The sequence below is a fragment of the Sardina pilchardus genome, chromosome 22 (genome assembly GCF_963854185.1).
Source record: "Sardina pilchardus chromosome 22, fSarPil1.1, whole genome shotgun sequence".
NCBI classification, from domain to species: domain Eukaryota; kingdom Metazoa; phylum Chordata; class Actinopteri; order Clupeiformes; family Clupeidae; genus Sardina; species Sardina pilchardus.
In genome coordinates, this window is record NC_085015.1 from 8,699,801 (window position 1) to 8,714,553 (window position 14,753).

The following is a 14,753-nucleotide window of genomic DNA, read 5'->3' on the forward strand; positions in this document are numbered from 1 at the left end:
TTTTCCCTGCACACCACAGCATAAAGGGAGTCGGCATGAAAGTTCCTGAACAGCTTCCTCCAAAACACTCACTGCGTTGGGTAGTTCCGTGAGAGTTGAACCAGCCTCACTCCTAAACACCTTCTCAATGTTCTGGACGAATACAAATACCTCTTCAGAGGGGTGGCACAGAGCACCTGCTTTAAACTCTTTTAAATCTACCAAAATGCTTTCTTCTCCAGCAGGGCTGTCAGAGTTGTGCTCCATTGTAGCTCTGCATGTGTTACAGACACTGGTAAACTTGATCACTTTATGCACAACATAGCCAGCAAGATGGTACAGGATGCATTTTTCTGTTGCTGTCATCTCAGGTGCTGCTTGACCCGCTAAGACGAGCTGCTCCACTCTGACAGTTGGTGTGCTGGTTTGTTCTACCCTGTCCAGGAAATCTGCCAGAAAGTCGTTGTCATCTTCCTGGTAACTCCCAGAACCAACGGTGGTCAAAAACTGGCCCACAGAGATGATGCGCAGTGCCTGATGTAACTCCACCGGTGTCGGCACAGGGTTTTTGTACCTCACACAACTGAACAGGTTTTCCAGACAGTCTTGGGTGAATCTAGATGTTAGCACAAACCTGTGTCCCCGAGCTAGCATCTCCTACTGGATGGCCAAGATTGTGCCTGTTGCCATGATGATCCCAGACTGAACAGGCTTTCAGGCTCCTTTTTCCCCAATCTTTATCCCCCGGATAAGATCCATGATGTCGTTTAAGAAACTGATGGCCTTTTGATAGTCCTTGTAAGGACTAACCAGATTTTTGTTCAAAGCTACTCACTTGGCTACTGAAAAAATTTAATGTTCATTGAGGTATTAAATCGCTGTTTTATAGTTTTTGAGCGGAAGGGGCGTTACGATAGCCAGTTGACTTTATAATAGCATTCCTTCAAGATAAGCATAAATCTGAATACGTACCAGGCAGATTAATTTCCACCGATATAATACGCCATAACCTGTCTGTCCTCGCCTTGTCCTTGTAGTATTTGTGAGATACATCATAAAGCTGGTATATTTGGACCTCCAATATTAATCGCTCCTCATCCACAGAGTCCACACAATCATCCACTTCATCCATTTTTGTTCTAACGTTTTATTATTAAGTTTATTATTTTAAAATTGTCTCGTGTTGCCGTCGCGTGACAGAGGCCAGACTCAAATAACACTAAGCTAGTGATGGCTGTAGGCCTATATAAAATGCAAAAACGTTAAACAACCTTTTTGTTGTGGAGTTTTAACAAGTGTGATGTTTTATAGCTAGACAGCCTGTCGCTTTATAGGCTATAACACTGCAGTGCCACATTGCCTTCATCCAATCATATCCAATCATCATAAATAAATAATGGGGTGAAAATATATGTGAAAAATATGTGAAAGCAATGCATTTCTATGGGCTTGACGCGCAGGATTTTAGAACAGTTTTCTATCTCTGTGCGGCTGCTGCGCGGCAGACGTTTCCAGTGGGCGATGCTCCATTGAAAACAATGGAATTCTATTTTTTTTCGTGGCGCGCCGCGTACGCTTCTGGTGGGTGTTGGCCTTGACTCTCGCCAGACCCTTGTAGTTCCGCCTTGCTCCACACAAGGGTCTGGACTCGAGGGCAATCCAAACTCCTTCAAGGGAGCAAAAAATGATGAAACAATCAGGAGCGCCGAAGCGATTCAAACAACAATGGCGGCACGCAGCGAGGAGTCCTGTGCTGACATTGATTCTGCTATTTCAACCGTTTTGTCGAATCTATCGAGTATTCATTCTTTAAAAGATTAACAGAGAATGGTTTTGAAGACATTTATTGGTGGCAAGGATGTTTTTACTCTTCTTCCGACCGGGTTTGGCAAGAGCTTGAAGAAGCCACGTCATTCAAGATAACAGGCAAGTGGTTTATCAAATCACATGCAAGGATGTTTTACAAGGACCCGTCTTCATAAATACATCTCCTATCGAGAAGTCCCAGATCCTTGTGTGAAGCAGACAGCGAACTACAGGATCTGGCGAGAGTCAGGTTATTAAAGGGGACATATTATGCAAAACTCTCTTTTTGCGGGCCTTTGTGTTCATATTTAGGCTTCTACTGTTCTTATAAACACTCCAAGCGTGAAAAAAACCCATCCATCCGTTTTCTGTAGATCAGTAGAAAGACTTTGGTGTCAAGAATAGTATGCTGCTGTGAGCCATTTGGATTGCTCCCTTATTCTGATGTAATACTAAGGGAATTTGCATTGACCAACCCTAGCACCAGGGTCTAACCAAGGGGGCAGCGAACTTTCTGAGAGTGTAGACAGTATGGCGGCCGCCATGCTAAGAAGAAGACCGTGGCTAGCTGGCCATTCCATTGAATCCTATGGGGCGTAAGCGCCACTTTGACATCAAATTACGTTAGAGCTGAAGCGTTATAAGCCTTTATATGAACATTTTCTATTGTCGGGGTACATACTACATTGTGAAATTGACCTAATAATCTCGTAACTGTCTTATCGGCTGAGTAATTAACGTTTTCCGAAAGTCAATGCTAAAGTGTTAAAGGCGCATGCGTCCAGCGAGAGTAAAGCGTCGCCATAGGTCAGACTCGGTCAGACTACGTGCCTACGTCACATGTACGACACCTGAGTCTGCGCAGGAGACAAGAAGACCTAAAAAAAACCGTTGAGATTTGCTTCCTCGGTCTCTGCTGCCGTCTACGCGATAGCTCTGTCCATATCTTTTACTGTCTATGGGTCTAACACAGGGTCGGCAACCCAATATGTTCAAAGAGCCATTTTGGACAAAAAAAAAACAAAAAACAAATCTGTCTGGAGCCGCAAAAAGATGAAAAGCCTTATAAGCCTTATATGAAGGCAACATAGGCTGTAAGTGTATATTATCTATATAAGCCTACTATCAAAATGACTAATACCCCTTTTCCACCGCCACGAACCAGGTGCTGGTTCCGGGCTGGTGCTAGTGCCAGTTCGGTGCTGGTGCTACCTGCCGATTATCCAAGAACCAGCTCGCTTTTCCACAGACTGAGTTCCAGAGTAGTGCTGCGTCGCTACGTCACTGTTTACGTGCGCTATTGTATCCCAAAACAACCAGCAGAAATGGAGATGCGGTGGAAAAACGTATTACGATTAAGCTAAATGTCGAGAGTTCAACTGTATCACTGTATCCATTTGTGGAATAAAATCGGACGTGCCCTATGTTGCATGTGTGTTTATTGCAGTCGCTAGAAAAGCATGTTAGCCAACATTAGCACTTGATTAGCACCCGTTGTTATGGTTATGACCATGCTACGCTGCTTTTTTTGCTGCTAACGTTAGCCTGACCAGAAACACCACAGTAGTTATATCAGCATGCTAGGTTGCTATGTTTTGGTCAACAAGCTAACAAGCTAACTTTACCGTTCGGGAGCTTACAGCAACCTGCAATGATCTGTGTGTCCGGGACACATTTGTGTCGCATATAAACAATAAACCGTATTAAAATTAGCCATTAAAAGTGGTCAAGAAACCTTTATGTACATTTAATATTTCCAGTTACGACCCCCGGAGCTGCCGCCATTGTTTTCAGATTTTTTTTTGTTACTCCCGCCTCTGTGGACAACGCAAGCTTCTGATTTGCTGACGTAACTGGTTCTTATCTCTGGTCCAGCTCAAAGTTGGTGCTGAGTTGGAACCAGTTTTCCTGGCCCAGAGCCAGGTTATATTGTGTGGAAAAGCAAAGAACCGGTTCCAGACTTGCCACTGGCTCCGAACCAGCACCAGAACCGCGTCGGTGGAAAAGGGGTATCAGTAGGCTACAACGAGGCTACATAATGAGCTTTCATGATTAAATGTTTCTCCCTACAGCGCATCTCGGAAAGAATGACACACCACGTGACTACTCTGCTATATATGGTGCTTTAAGTTCAACTTCATGTAATCACCATCCGTGAACCGTTGTTTTCCACGTTTTAATATCTCTCAGGTTGCAACAACATTTCTCCAGAAGTAGGCTACTGCAATCGCACTTTTTCTCTCCCTTGGGTAGTCGGCTGCAAATGTAGCATGCCTTCCCTGAAAATGTCTTTCTAAATGTCTTTCTCTTTTTGTTGTTCGCCAACTTCTCATTACAAAGCAAAGATGCAGGCAATCCTTCCGCAATGGCAATGAAAGCAAATGATTCGGTCCATTCTGCCTTAAATTCTCTGATCTCATCGGCTATCTTTCTCTTTTTCCCTTTGGGATCCATGGCATGGCACATGCTGACACACCCGCCGGTTTGTTTACAACCGTTTACAGCCACCTGCCTGGCACGGCGCCGCCCTGAAACCTGTGTTGCAGGCTATCAAATCTTTGTTGACAGAAATGTTGAACTTTAATATGTAGGCTATTATGCACATTTTTACAACATTGGAAAACGTTAGAATGTTTGTCCTCATACAGAAACCATATTAAAACAAACAAACAAAAATCCCCCCATTCATTTTCATACATCTTTGAAGACGCTCCAGGGAGCCACCAGGTTGGCGCTAAAGAGCGGCTCTAGAGCCGCAGGTTGCCGACCCCTGGTATAAGGTATATGCTTTAAGCGCAAAGTGTTTGCACACGTAGCCTACATCCCGATCCCATAGCCTGGCTGTGATCTACCCACACCAGACTAATTAGAAGGATACACATCAGTTCTACAATGATCCACTACAAAGGCTCTTTTAAGAGCCACCCACATTTGAATAAAAAGCAAATATTTCTTGTGCTGTCTCATAACCCACTCACACGGAAAATATAGTAATTACACAAAAGTGATGTATCACTTATCCAAGTAATGTTATTGCTCTCACTCCTCTCGATAGCACTCACGGGACACTTTTCAAATGCACTGAGAGCCCCCACCCTGGACCTCTTCGCTGCCAGCTGCATTGTAGGTAGCCAGCCTGGGTTTGGGTTGCAGCTGGGACCGGGACCGGGACCTGGCTGACTGCTACCCTGGGGAGTCTGGCTGACCTCAGCTGGGGGAGTCTGGCTGACCTCAGTTGAATGTGTCTGTCTGACCTCAGTTGAATGTGTCTGGCTGACCTCAGTTGGGGATGGCTGGCAGGCTGACTGGCAATGGGGGGTGGCGGGCTGACTGGCATCACAAACTCCCTAGCCCCCTGGGACATATTGCCACTAGTAGCCCGGCTTTCCATGTAAGGGGCTAGGAAGTTCATGATGCCACTATACTTCCATGGCCTAGAATTATCAGCCCCCGCACCACTTCTCTGCCTCTCTTTCATCTTCTGAACTTCTCTCCTGTACACATCCCTCAAATTTTTCAATTTTTTTTACATTCATCCACTGGAAATTAAGACATGAAACATTTTTTTACTCTCGACCACCTTTCTACATTATTTGTACTTCCATGCCATTTTATTTAACCTAGTGATACACTATATTTCCAAAACTATTTGGTCACCATAGGGTTTAATATGATATTGGTCCACTCTTTGCAGCTATAACAGCTTCAATTCTTCTGGGAAAGCGTTCCACAAGGTTTAGGAGTGTGTTTATGGAATGTTTTGACCATTCTTCCAGAAGCCTCTTTGTCAGGTCACATGATGTTGGATGAGGTCAGGATTCTGTGTAGGCCAGTCCAAAGCCATCGATATCTCAAAGTTGCGACAGCCGTTGACTTCCATGTTAAAGCCAGATTAGAGCCGTCACGTGGTTAGTGGGTAGACTCAGTAGTTCCCTCGGTCCCTGGTTTACTACGGGATTGACAGCAGCGATCGCATTAATATTTACGGTTAATACTCGATGAAAATGACTGTAAACTGCATTTCCACATACATACTGTATATTACTCAATGAAAATGCATTATTATGCACACGACTATAAGTCATGTAGAAAAGTCTTATTAGATATTCATTCATTCTCAATGGAATAGTTCCCGGATGTGCCGCCATTGTTTGTACACGGGAGTCAATGGTAGTGTCGCAACTTTGAGATATCGATGGCTTTTGGGCCAGTCAAGTTCATCCTGCACAGAGTCCTGACCTCAAGCTAACAGAACATCTTTGGGATGAAATAGAGCGAAAACTGAGAGCCAGTCTCCTCGTTCCGACATCAGTGTGTGACCTCACAAATGCACTTCTGGAAGAATGGTTGAAAAAATCCCAAGAACACATGCCTAAACCTTGTGAAAAGACTTCCCAGAGGAGTTGACACTGTTATAGCTGCAAAGAGTGAACCGATGTCATTTTAAACCCTATGGACTGTCAGTTATTTGAGTGCACTTTGTGTATACATTAGTACATACGCTTAGTCCAGAGCCTTCAATGGTGGTAATTGCCTCTCTCAGCCTGGTAGCGGAGAGGAAGTATCCTATTGCCTTTAAAATAAATGCATGGTAATATGTTTGGTGTTCTTACACTGGACTATGTTTTTAAGTGAATGTGGCATTGTGGAATGTGACGTTTTCATGTCTATATTGTTTACTACCTGCTTCCACTTGCCACTTATGGCTCTAACCATGAAGACCATGGCTTGTTTCGCCGCGTCTCCACTTGCAGTTAGGCCTTCGATGCAATCAAGCCGTCTGTTATACTCCACTTGATTCTTTATTGACATCTCGTCCAAAACGATCGAGCAAATTTTGTCTGCCTCTTCCATTTGCAGTGTCTTGGCCTTGATGTGGGCCAAAACCCCAGCGAGAAATCCAGGCTATGGAATAAAGTGTTTAATTTCAGACAAGTGTACCCCTTTTAATTTTCTGTTTTTCTGCATTTGTCAATAAATGTGATCTTATCTTCCTGTAGCTCACCAGTATGAATAAACATAAAAAACATTGTTGCCGCTCTCTCTACCTCAAAACTGCCCAGGCTGGCCATCAGATGCCTTGAGAGGGTGGCTGTGGAAGGCAACCGGAAGGTGGACTTCATTTCCGTGTAGCAACGTGGACTGTGGTGGTATAGTCTCAATGCCATGTTTTTTTGCCCTGCAGTGTACCGTTCTCCGTGCTTTTTGGCCCTGGTTAGGGCTATCTGCCCGTCCACAAAATCCTGCACCTTTTTTTGGTAGGCAGTCCGTAGCCGGCACATGAAATTCCTTTTGCTGACGAACTCTGCACATGAAATTGCAAAAATGTGTGTGACGCAGGAATGCCTTGATAATTTTACCAGTTTTGTTCCAAAATCATCAAGGACCAAGGATCATTCCATTATTTGATAGTCAGGGTTCCCACGGGTCAGGGAATTCCTGGAATATCATGGAATTTCAGAAGAGGCATTTCCAGTCGGGAATAGTCAGGGAATTTGGTCAATTTGCATGCAGTCAGGGAATATCTGGGAATTTTAGCCAAAACCTGCTGTTTATTCTCGTTACATGTGTGGATGCACCTTTAATGTTTTTGTTTTTCCCCGAAACATTTCCCACTCTAAAAATGTGCAACATTCTATAATGCAATATTTTGGCTGGTGGCATCACTTTAGGCAAACATGCCGGGGAAATGCAGGTTTCAAGAAAGTTTGTTTCATATTTGTTTGTGTCGGGCTTCTACAGTGATGCATCTATGCATGTATAAATTAGAAATCATTTTTTAATCATATGCATCCACTTATGGACTGTCCTCTAACGCTCAAAGAAACGCTTTAAAAAGACTTTAACGACTCTTCCCAGACTAATTAGAAGGATGCCCATCAGCTGACATTGCCAATTGCCATTGCCATTGGCTACATAGAAATTCACTTACACCTGGACACGTAGTCTAGTAGTGGGCAGAGAAGTAGACCGTGCAGACTTTCTGATCAGGTTTGGCATTGTCCCGAACAGTAGGCTAATGCCCCTTTTAGCTGCCATTTGTACAGATTTACTTGTGCGACTGTTCTAGGCCTACTTAATCGGAAAGAAAATAGACATTGCCTTGTTGCATGTTTCAAGTTGTGCAACTAGCCTATAAACGATTAGCGTGAATGATTAAGACCTCGTGAGGCAGGGAGTTGGTCTATGCGGTGAAGCGTCTGAACTTGTGATTTGGGCTTCGCTGCTCCCATTCATTCAGCACACTGCTCCGCCGGCAGTATGGAGCTAGTGACTCGAACAGTGGGAACTGTCGTCTCGACGATTGCCGATCTTCTGCGCTCCTTTACGGATATATTTCTGACTCAGCCCCATGAAGCCACGCTACCTTACCTGGAGGAAACCGAGCTGAAAACGCTGGATGAAGGTTTGTAGTCATTTTGAGAGAGCTAATGCTACTGTAAAAATCGAAACTTCATTTTAGTAAGTGATCGGGTCTGACTAACCAGCCCGTTTTCAAAACAAGCCAATCTTAATGCTCTATAGCACAATAAGTTTGAGGACATAGCCTACTATAAAGGACGATTAAAAAATTGGAGTAATTTAATAAAATGCCATTTACAAATCTAAACCCTGCCAATGAGTTTTAATAGGCCTCGTGTTATGCGTAACCAACTAGATAATCTTAATAATTTGATTAATATGAGGTTGTTTAAACAAACCCCTTTCGCATTTCCTGTGTACAATATGGTGTTTTCAGAGAAGAAAGTAGTGAAGGCAAAAACACTATGGGAGAAGTCTGGGGCTGTGGTCATGGCAGTGAGGCGGCCTGGATGATTTTTGTGCAGAGAGGTAGGCTACACGCAATCACACATTACACTGTTTAATACTGTATTGTCAATGCTTCAATGAGTGGTTGGCCACAGTGACTGTGACTGATTAAATCCCGTCAGTTTCTGAGTTTTGCATCAGTTGACTTACAATTCCACTGTATATAAGGTGGGGTGATTTTGTAACTGTCTGTGTTTGTGGGTGAGTGGTTTTGTAATTGTGTGGATGTGCATTCATGTTTGTGTAACTGTGTGTGTGTGTGCACATGTGTGTGCGCGCATTCATGCAGGAGGCCTCTGAGCTGTCCTCTCTGAAGCCTCAGCTGGATGAGCTGGGCATCCCTCTGGTAGCCGTGGTGAAGGAAAACGTTGGGGAGGAGGTGCAGAACTTCAGACCCTACTTCAACGGAGAGATCTACTTGGACGAGAAGGTGCCATCCTAGCTTTCCAAGCCCTGCATGACACGTGCATAACATCTACAGTTTCACCGACCAGACAAATAATCAGCGGTTCCCAGTCGTGGCAGTGGTCAGGCCACTGGTTTCAGGTTAAGCCTACCTTACACTGACAACATTTGGGAAAGATTCTTGAAAGATAGTCTTGAGTAAAGCTTGAATGAGGGGCATTAATTAAAAGAAGACTACAATCTTTCAAGAATCTTTCCCAAATCTTGTCAGTGTAAGGTAGGCTTAACCTGAAACCAGTGGCCTGACTGGGAACCGCGGATTATTCGTCTGGTCGGTGAAAACCCAGACAGAACATTTCTCAATAGCATGGAATGGGATGACTGTGGAAGCAAAAAGCCTTCAGAGTTTGTGTTTTACATTTCCATGTGGTGGTTTGAAGATAAATAGTTAATTTAGATGATTAACATGAAATGTTGTCAGCTGACATGCATCCCTCTAATTAGTCTGGGAAGAGTCGTAGGTGTGGCTAGATCACAATGCAGGCTATGGGATCGGGATGAAGTGTGCAAGTCATTACTGTAACGTAAATCAGCCTGTTAACTACAGCAATGAGACATTTTCCGATAAAACTGCAAAAGATACAAGATTTAAACAGTGACCTTGGCTTGTGTTTGCCCTGTTTCCCTCTTTCAAGCGGAGGTTCTTTGGCCCCCGGGAGCGTAAAATGGGTCTGTCAGGATTCCTGCGGTCTGGGGTCTGGATGAACGGTTATCGGGCTTTCAAGAATGGTTTCCTGGGCAACGTTTATGGAGAGGGCTTTATCTTGGGAGGAGTGTTTGTCATCGGACCAGGGGGTCAAGTAGGTCCTTTTTGATTTTACTCTTTCTACGCCACGTGCTTCTTAGATTCGTCCCACAGAGGCAGACAGACTTTCTATGTAAGGCACCTAACCATAACAATGGGGGGGGCTGTTAAACATGAACCCTTTGCTCCCCTTTTAGGGAATCCTCCTTGAACACCGAGAGATGGAATTTGGGGACAGAGTCAACGTCCGGCACGTGGCTAACGCGGTGCGTGACATCCACACGGAACCGGCGCCTGTGCCTGAACACTAGCACTGACCCGGCGGTCGCCATGGCGACACATACTGGGATTATGACATCACTTGAGCCCCCGAGAGTCTGCTGTTGAGAAACCTCAGCAAATCTCCTCTGCAGAATTGTGCTCCTCGGCCAACACGGACTTGCACAATGTGGACTGACTTGCTCACGGTTGCTTAATAACACAAAGGAGGGCTGAGGGTGCTGTGCTGTGCCACTGATGACGAGAAGTGTGGTAGTGCCTATGAAGGACTGTTTCTAAACTCTTTTGACGAAGCAGTCTTGATGTTTTCACACTTTCACCTACTCAAGTCAATGTAACGCAATACAGAGAGACGGACCAGGGAAAAGTGTATCTCGGAAAATAAATGGCTAACACAAATTTGTGCCCGACTGTATACCTTAACATTGATGTGTATTTGAAGCCTTATCACTGCTCAAACATGTTTCTTTATAGTGCAGACCTCTTAGAAACTAGAGCATGTTGGTTAGTAGTTGTAACCTACAAAGAAATGGCAGAGTACAAGTAGATGTCTTCTGAAAGAGTGAAAGAATAAGATTGTCATGATTGTCATGATTTGTTTTAAGGGAGAGGTCATGGCGGTCTGAACAGTGTGGCTTTGGTGAGCTATTACCAAAAGAATTCTCAAAGACTGTTGCTCTCTTATTGAAATGCCCCAGACGTGTTTTTGACCCAGTGACAGGAACTCAACTTTATCCCCTTTCTGCTTGGATTACATACAAGTCACATGCTTCCCCTTCAACATCCTGTTTTTTTTTTTTTTTTAATTCTTATTTTTTTCAATCAAATGATTACGTAAATAGTCTTGCGGTCTGTATGAAATGAGATCTGAACCATTGGCCACGGTGCTGAGTCAGTGGTCTTGTTTGGGAAAGCAGAGTACAATAACTCTGTTTCATACCACCATTTCCAGGGGCTGTGTGCTCTCCTTTCAACTCCAGTTGATGTTTTACTGGCATGACTCCACAGTGTAGTCTGGCTATCACCATACTAAGCTCAATCTTTTAAAATTGAACATTAGGCTGGGGAGTCTGTCCTGCATTTTATTTCTACAGGACAAGAGGCGTGGTCAATAGACATAGGTTATGTCCAGAAGTCAAGCGTGCACGCTGGGTAGTACCTTCTTCCCAGTAGCGTATTAGTTAGCTTGCTCCTCAGTATGCGTCCCTACCTACATTTGGACAGCACTAACTAGTTGCCGTCACCTGACTCGGGGAGGGGGGTGTGTTGACTATTTGCATGACGTGTGGAGCTTGACCTGCGCTGCGCAATGGATTATGGGATACCCGAGGGCAAAAAAGATGCATCGATGCACGCTTGGAAATCACGCCAAACGAAGTAGCCAACTAGTGAGAGCGCTTGACTTTCGGACAGTCTATTCTGACGTAACTTCCGGAAAATGCACACTGCCCAGCGTGCACGCTTGACTTCTAGACACAACCATAGTTCAAATGACAAATGATTCGGGTGCACCTGGTGGATAAGCCAGTTTGTTACTGGACCTGGCAAAACGTGGACAGAGAGCAGAAGAGATAGATGTGCAGGTTTCCAGCACACTAATTGTCAAGTTGTTTATGAAATAAATAAGGATAAACAAAACATGGATAATTAAACCAAAAGGCTAATAGTTTATCACAAATGAAGAAATGTTAATTTGATTAGGGGTGACTGTAGGATGTTTTTTCCAATGATCTGTTATGGTGTGCTACTAAGCATGAATCAAAGTAGAAGATGCAATTATATTCAATGCTTTCTTTTACTAATGAAAAGTAGTATGTCTGTATTTGAGTGCTTCCATTTACTAAATATGTTAACCCAACTCTGGAGAGCGATTGACTTTAGGAAGAGCAGTTTGATCTCTCCCTGGTTGAGCTTTGATCTATGCCATACCAGGCTACAGATAAAGGCCTATTACAGAATGATTTACTAATGTGCAACCTGTGGAGTAATGTGCAACCTGTGGAGTAATGTGCAACCTGTGGGTCTTCGGCAGTGACCTATCTGTTCCAGTAGGGGGTGCTCATGAGCCTAATAGTGCGCAGAACCTACGGCTCCAGTGTGTGGCTTGCGGGCGAAAGAGGCTTTTGGTTGCCAGCGGCAGACCTACGCAAATAACACTCAATATCAAAGGAAATGGCACAAGTACTGCCTTTATCAGTTAAAAGTTACCTACGATTTAGTATTTAATATGCTTTCACACAGAATTGAACTGAATAAGCTATAGCATATTGACAGGGTTAAGTGATAGGCTACATTTACGCTATTGGTTGTATGTCTATCACCTAAACAATGGCCGAATTGGCGCATAAATAATCGTACATTTCTTTTTTTCAGTAGCCAGCAATAATAATATTCCCGCTAACCACATTGAAGAACCTGGTAGAATGCCATCACTGAGCCGTGAATTCCTTCTCGTTAACAGAGCCCTTGGAAATGCCTGCATAGGCATTTAGCGTAAGACTGGCGTCTTCAGTAGCCAATGACAGGTGCGCCTCGGCTTATACTGGTGCTTTAGAAAGCCAATCAATTCTCAGTGGGTCAGACTCACCTTATGAAGTGAGTGCACTTGCGTCGCTGTCAATGAGAGGTCATTCGACTCAACTGGGATGGAGGTATGTTTGCCTATTAATTTTAAGTCATCTTAGACCATTTATTAACAAGATAAGATTTAGGATTTAGGAAAAGTTTTGTTACTTTGTGACTATTGTTTAAACTGCTAATTTGGGCAGCCTACAGGTTACGGTCTAATGTATTCTTCATTCATATACTATTAAGATTATTCTTGTTGAGCTGCAGAGTTTGGAACTCCTTCGTTGGTAGGCTAACAGCTTAACCCGTTATAGATATATCGTGTTGAGCTCATTGTATTTGGTCACCATGTGCACCTGTCCATAACAGCGCCGTGTCAATAGTGTTCTGTTTCCAGTTGACATTTTACTGGTAACTGTTTGATACTGTAGGTTGGCCTAAGCATAACAATTTGCTCACATAGGTAGTCTAAGCGTTTTTTTGTTTTTCATCAGGGCAGTTTAGTCACTTGTTGGCTTTCTTATGCAACAGAGCGTGTGACGGTACTGTTGCTGGTTGTCACGTTCCTTCGCTGTCCGAGGTGCTGACGGCTGCGGGGAAATCCGGCGCCCGACAGTGACGCCACCGTCCCTCATCACGCACACACCGCTACCTCAGGTAAGCTACGGGAAGTAATATAACGGGCCCTGGAAGAACCCATGTGACTGCTCCTATGTGGGACAGGTTGAGTGGAGTGGCCAGAGTCTATCTCGTTTGCAAGAGAACTAATCAACGACGATACTGATACTCTCTGTGAGACGTTATTTATATCAGTGGTGCGCTGAAAAATAGATGATTATGTCTCACTTCAAATGAAAAGAACTTTCACTGGACAGCGTGTTCCTCTAGTGAGCGTCCAAGTTTTTGCTGTTGTTTTTTTTGTGTCTGGCTTGCGGTGTGCAGCGAGACGGACCAGCATGTGCCAGAGCGTGACTCAGAGGCTTACCGGGAGACTCTCATGTGTCCTGCTGATGGCGTGCTGAGACGAGAAGGAGGATGTGGAGGGGGATGCTGTTGGTTCCACTGTCTCTCTGACATCTTGATGACTCTTCAGAGATGTAGTAAACAAGTTTTCCAAATATCCAAATTTGCTTTGGACAAAGGCGTCTGCCAAATACCCATAACCATGACCATAACCAAAACCAAAATTAGCCCATGCATACACATAGGGTTTTTTTGTTGTTTGAATTTTAAATCTACCATAGGCCAACTTGCCTCTGGAATTAAATGTTTCTTATCTGTTATTACATAAGAACCTAATATGTTACTTTAAGAAATATTACTTAAATGTATATAACAAGTTTAGAATAATGAATAAGTAACGTGTTTAAATTAAAGGATATACAGTATATATGTATGTAGTAGGTAATGCTTCTGCATTCTCATTTTGAAGAGTAGAATGGACAAGCATCGGTGACATCAGATAAGAGGGCACTCTCCCGTGCCATGGCGCACTCGTCTGGCTCGGCCCCTCGGAAGCCCGTGACCTCCGCACAGGGGTCACACGCGGCCCCTCCCACAGTGGTGCGCAAGCAGCAGCAGCAGCATCTGCGGAGTCGCCGTAGCGACCGCTCAACCTCGCCCATGGGTCGCGTCATCGTCATCCACTCTCCAGAGGAGGGTGAGGAAGAGCAACTACGTTCTTGTGTAGTCTAGTTGACAATATGTGGACCTGCCGTGGTCTATAATGTAGGTCTATAATGTAGTGTAATATAAGCACAAGAAACCCTGAATAGCCCACAGTGCTGTGAGTGTAGATTGACTCTGTATGTGTGTGTGTGTGTGTGTGTGTGTGTGTGTCAGGCGGTGCGGAGAGCGAGGACATCCACACGGTGACGGTGGACAAGAGCACGGACGGGCGGCTGGGCTTCAGCGTGAGGGGCGGCTCTGAGCACGGCCTCAGCATCTTCGTCAGCAAGGTGGAGGACAACAGCTCTGCAGGTGAGGACACTACACACACACACACACACACACACACGCACACAGGCCCTCAGTCTAGCACCCACACCGTATACTTTGTTGACAAAGATTTCATGATCCTTACATCCTTAGATCCTTATAG

The 14,753-nt window shown here is 44.4% G+C and overlaps 2 protein-coding genes across 2 annotated transcripts in view; both read left to right on the forward strand.

The window, feature by feature from the left end:
- Window positions 1-7,787: 7,787 nt before the first annotated feature.
- Window positions 7,788-10,483, forward strand: LOC134069916 (peroxiredoxin-like 2A). The gene is made up of 5 exons (XM_062526058.1): window positions 7,788-8,191; window positions 8,525-8,616; window positions 8,885-9,025; window positions 9,696-9,860; window positions 10,003-10,483. The coding sequence occupies exons 1-5, from the start codon at window positions 8,047-8,049 to the stop codon at window positions 10,114-10,116; spliced, it is 657 nt and encodes a 218-aa protein (XP_062382042.1). The 5' UTR covers window positions 7,788-8,046; the 3' UTR covers window positions 10,117-10,483.
- A 3,654-nt stretch (window positions 10,484-14,137) lies between these two features.
- Window positions 14,138-14,753, forward strand: part of LOC134070561 (PDZ domain-containing protein 7-like) — a 16,552-nt gene continuing 15,936 nt past the window's right edge. The window contains exons 1-2 of the mRNA XM_062526950.1: window positions 14,138-14,312; window positions 14,495-14,632. Of these exons, the coding sequence (XP_062382934.1) occupies window positions 14,138-14,312; window positions 14,495-14,632 (313 nt within the window). The remainder of the gene's footprint in view (window positions 14,313-14,494; window positions 14,633-14,753) is intronic.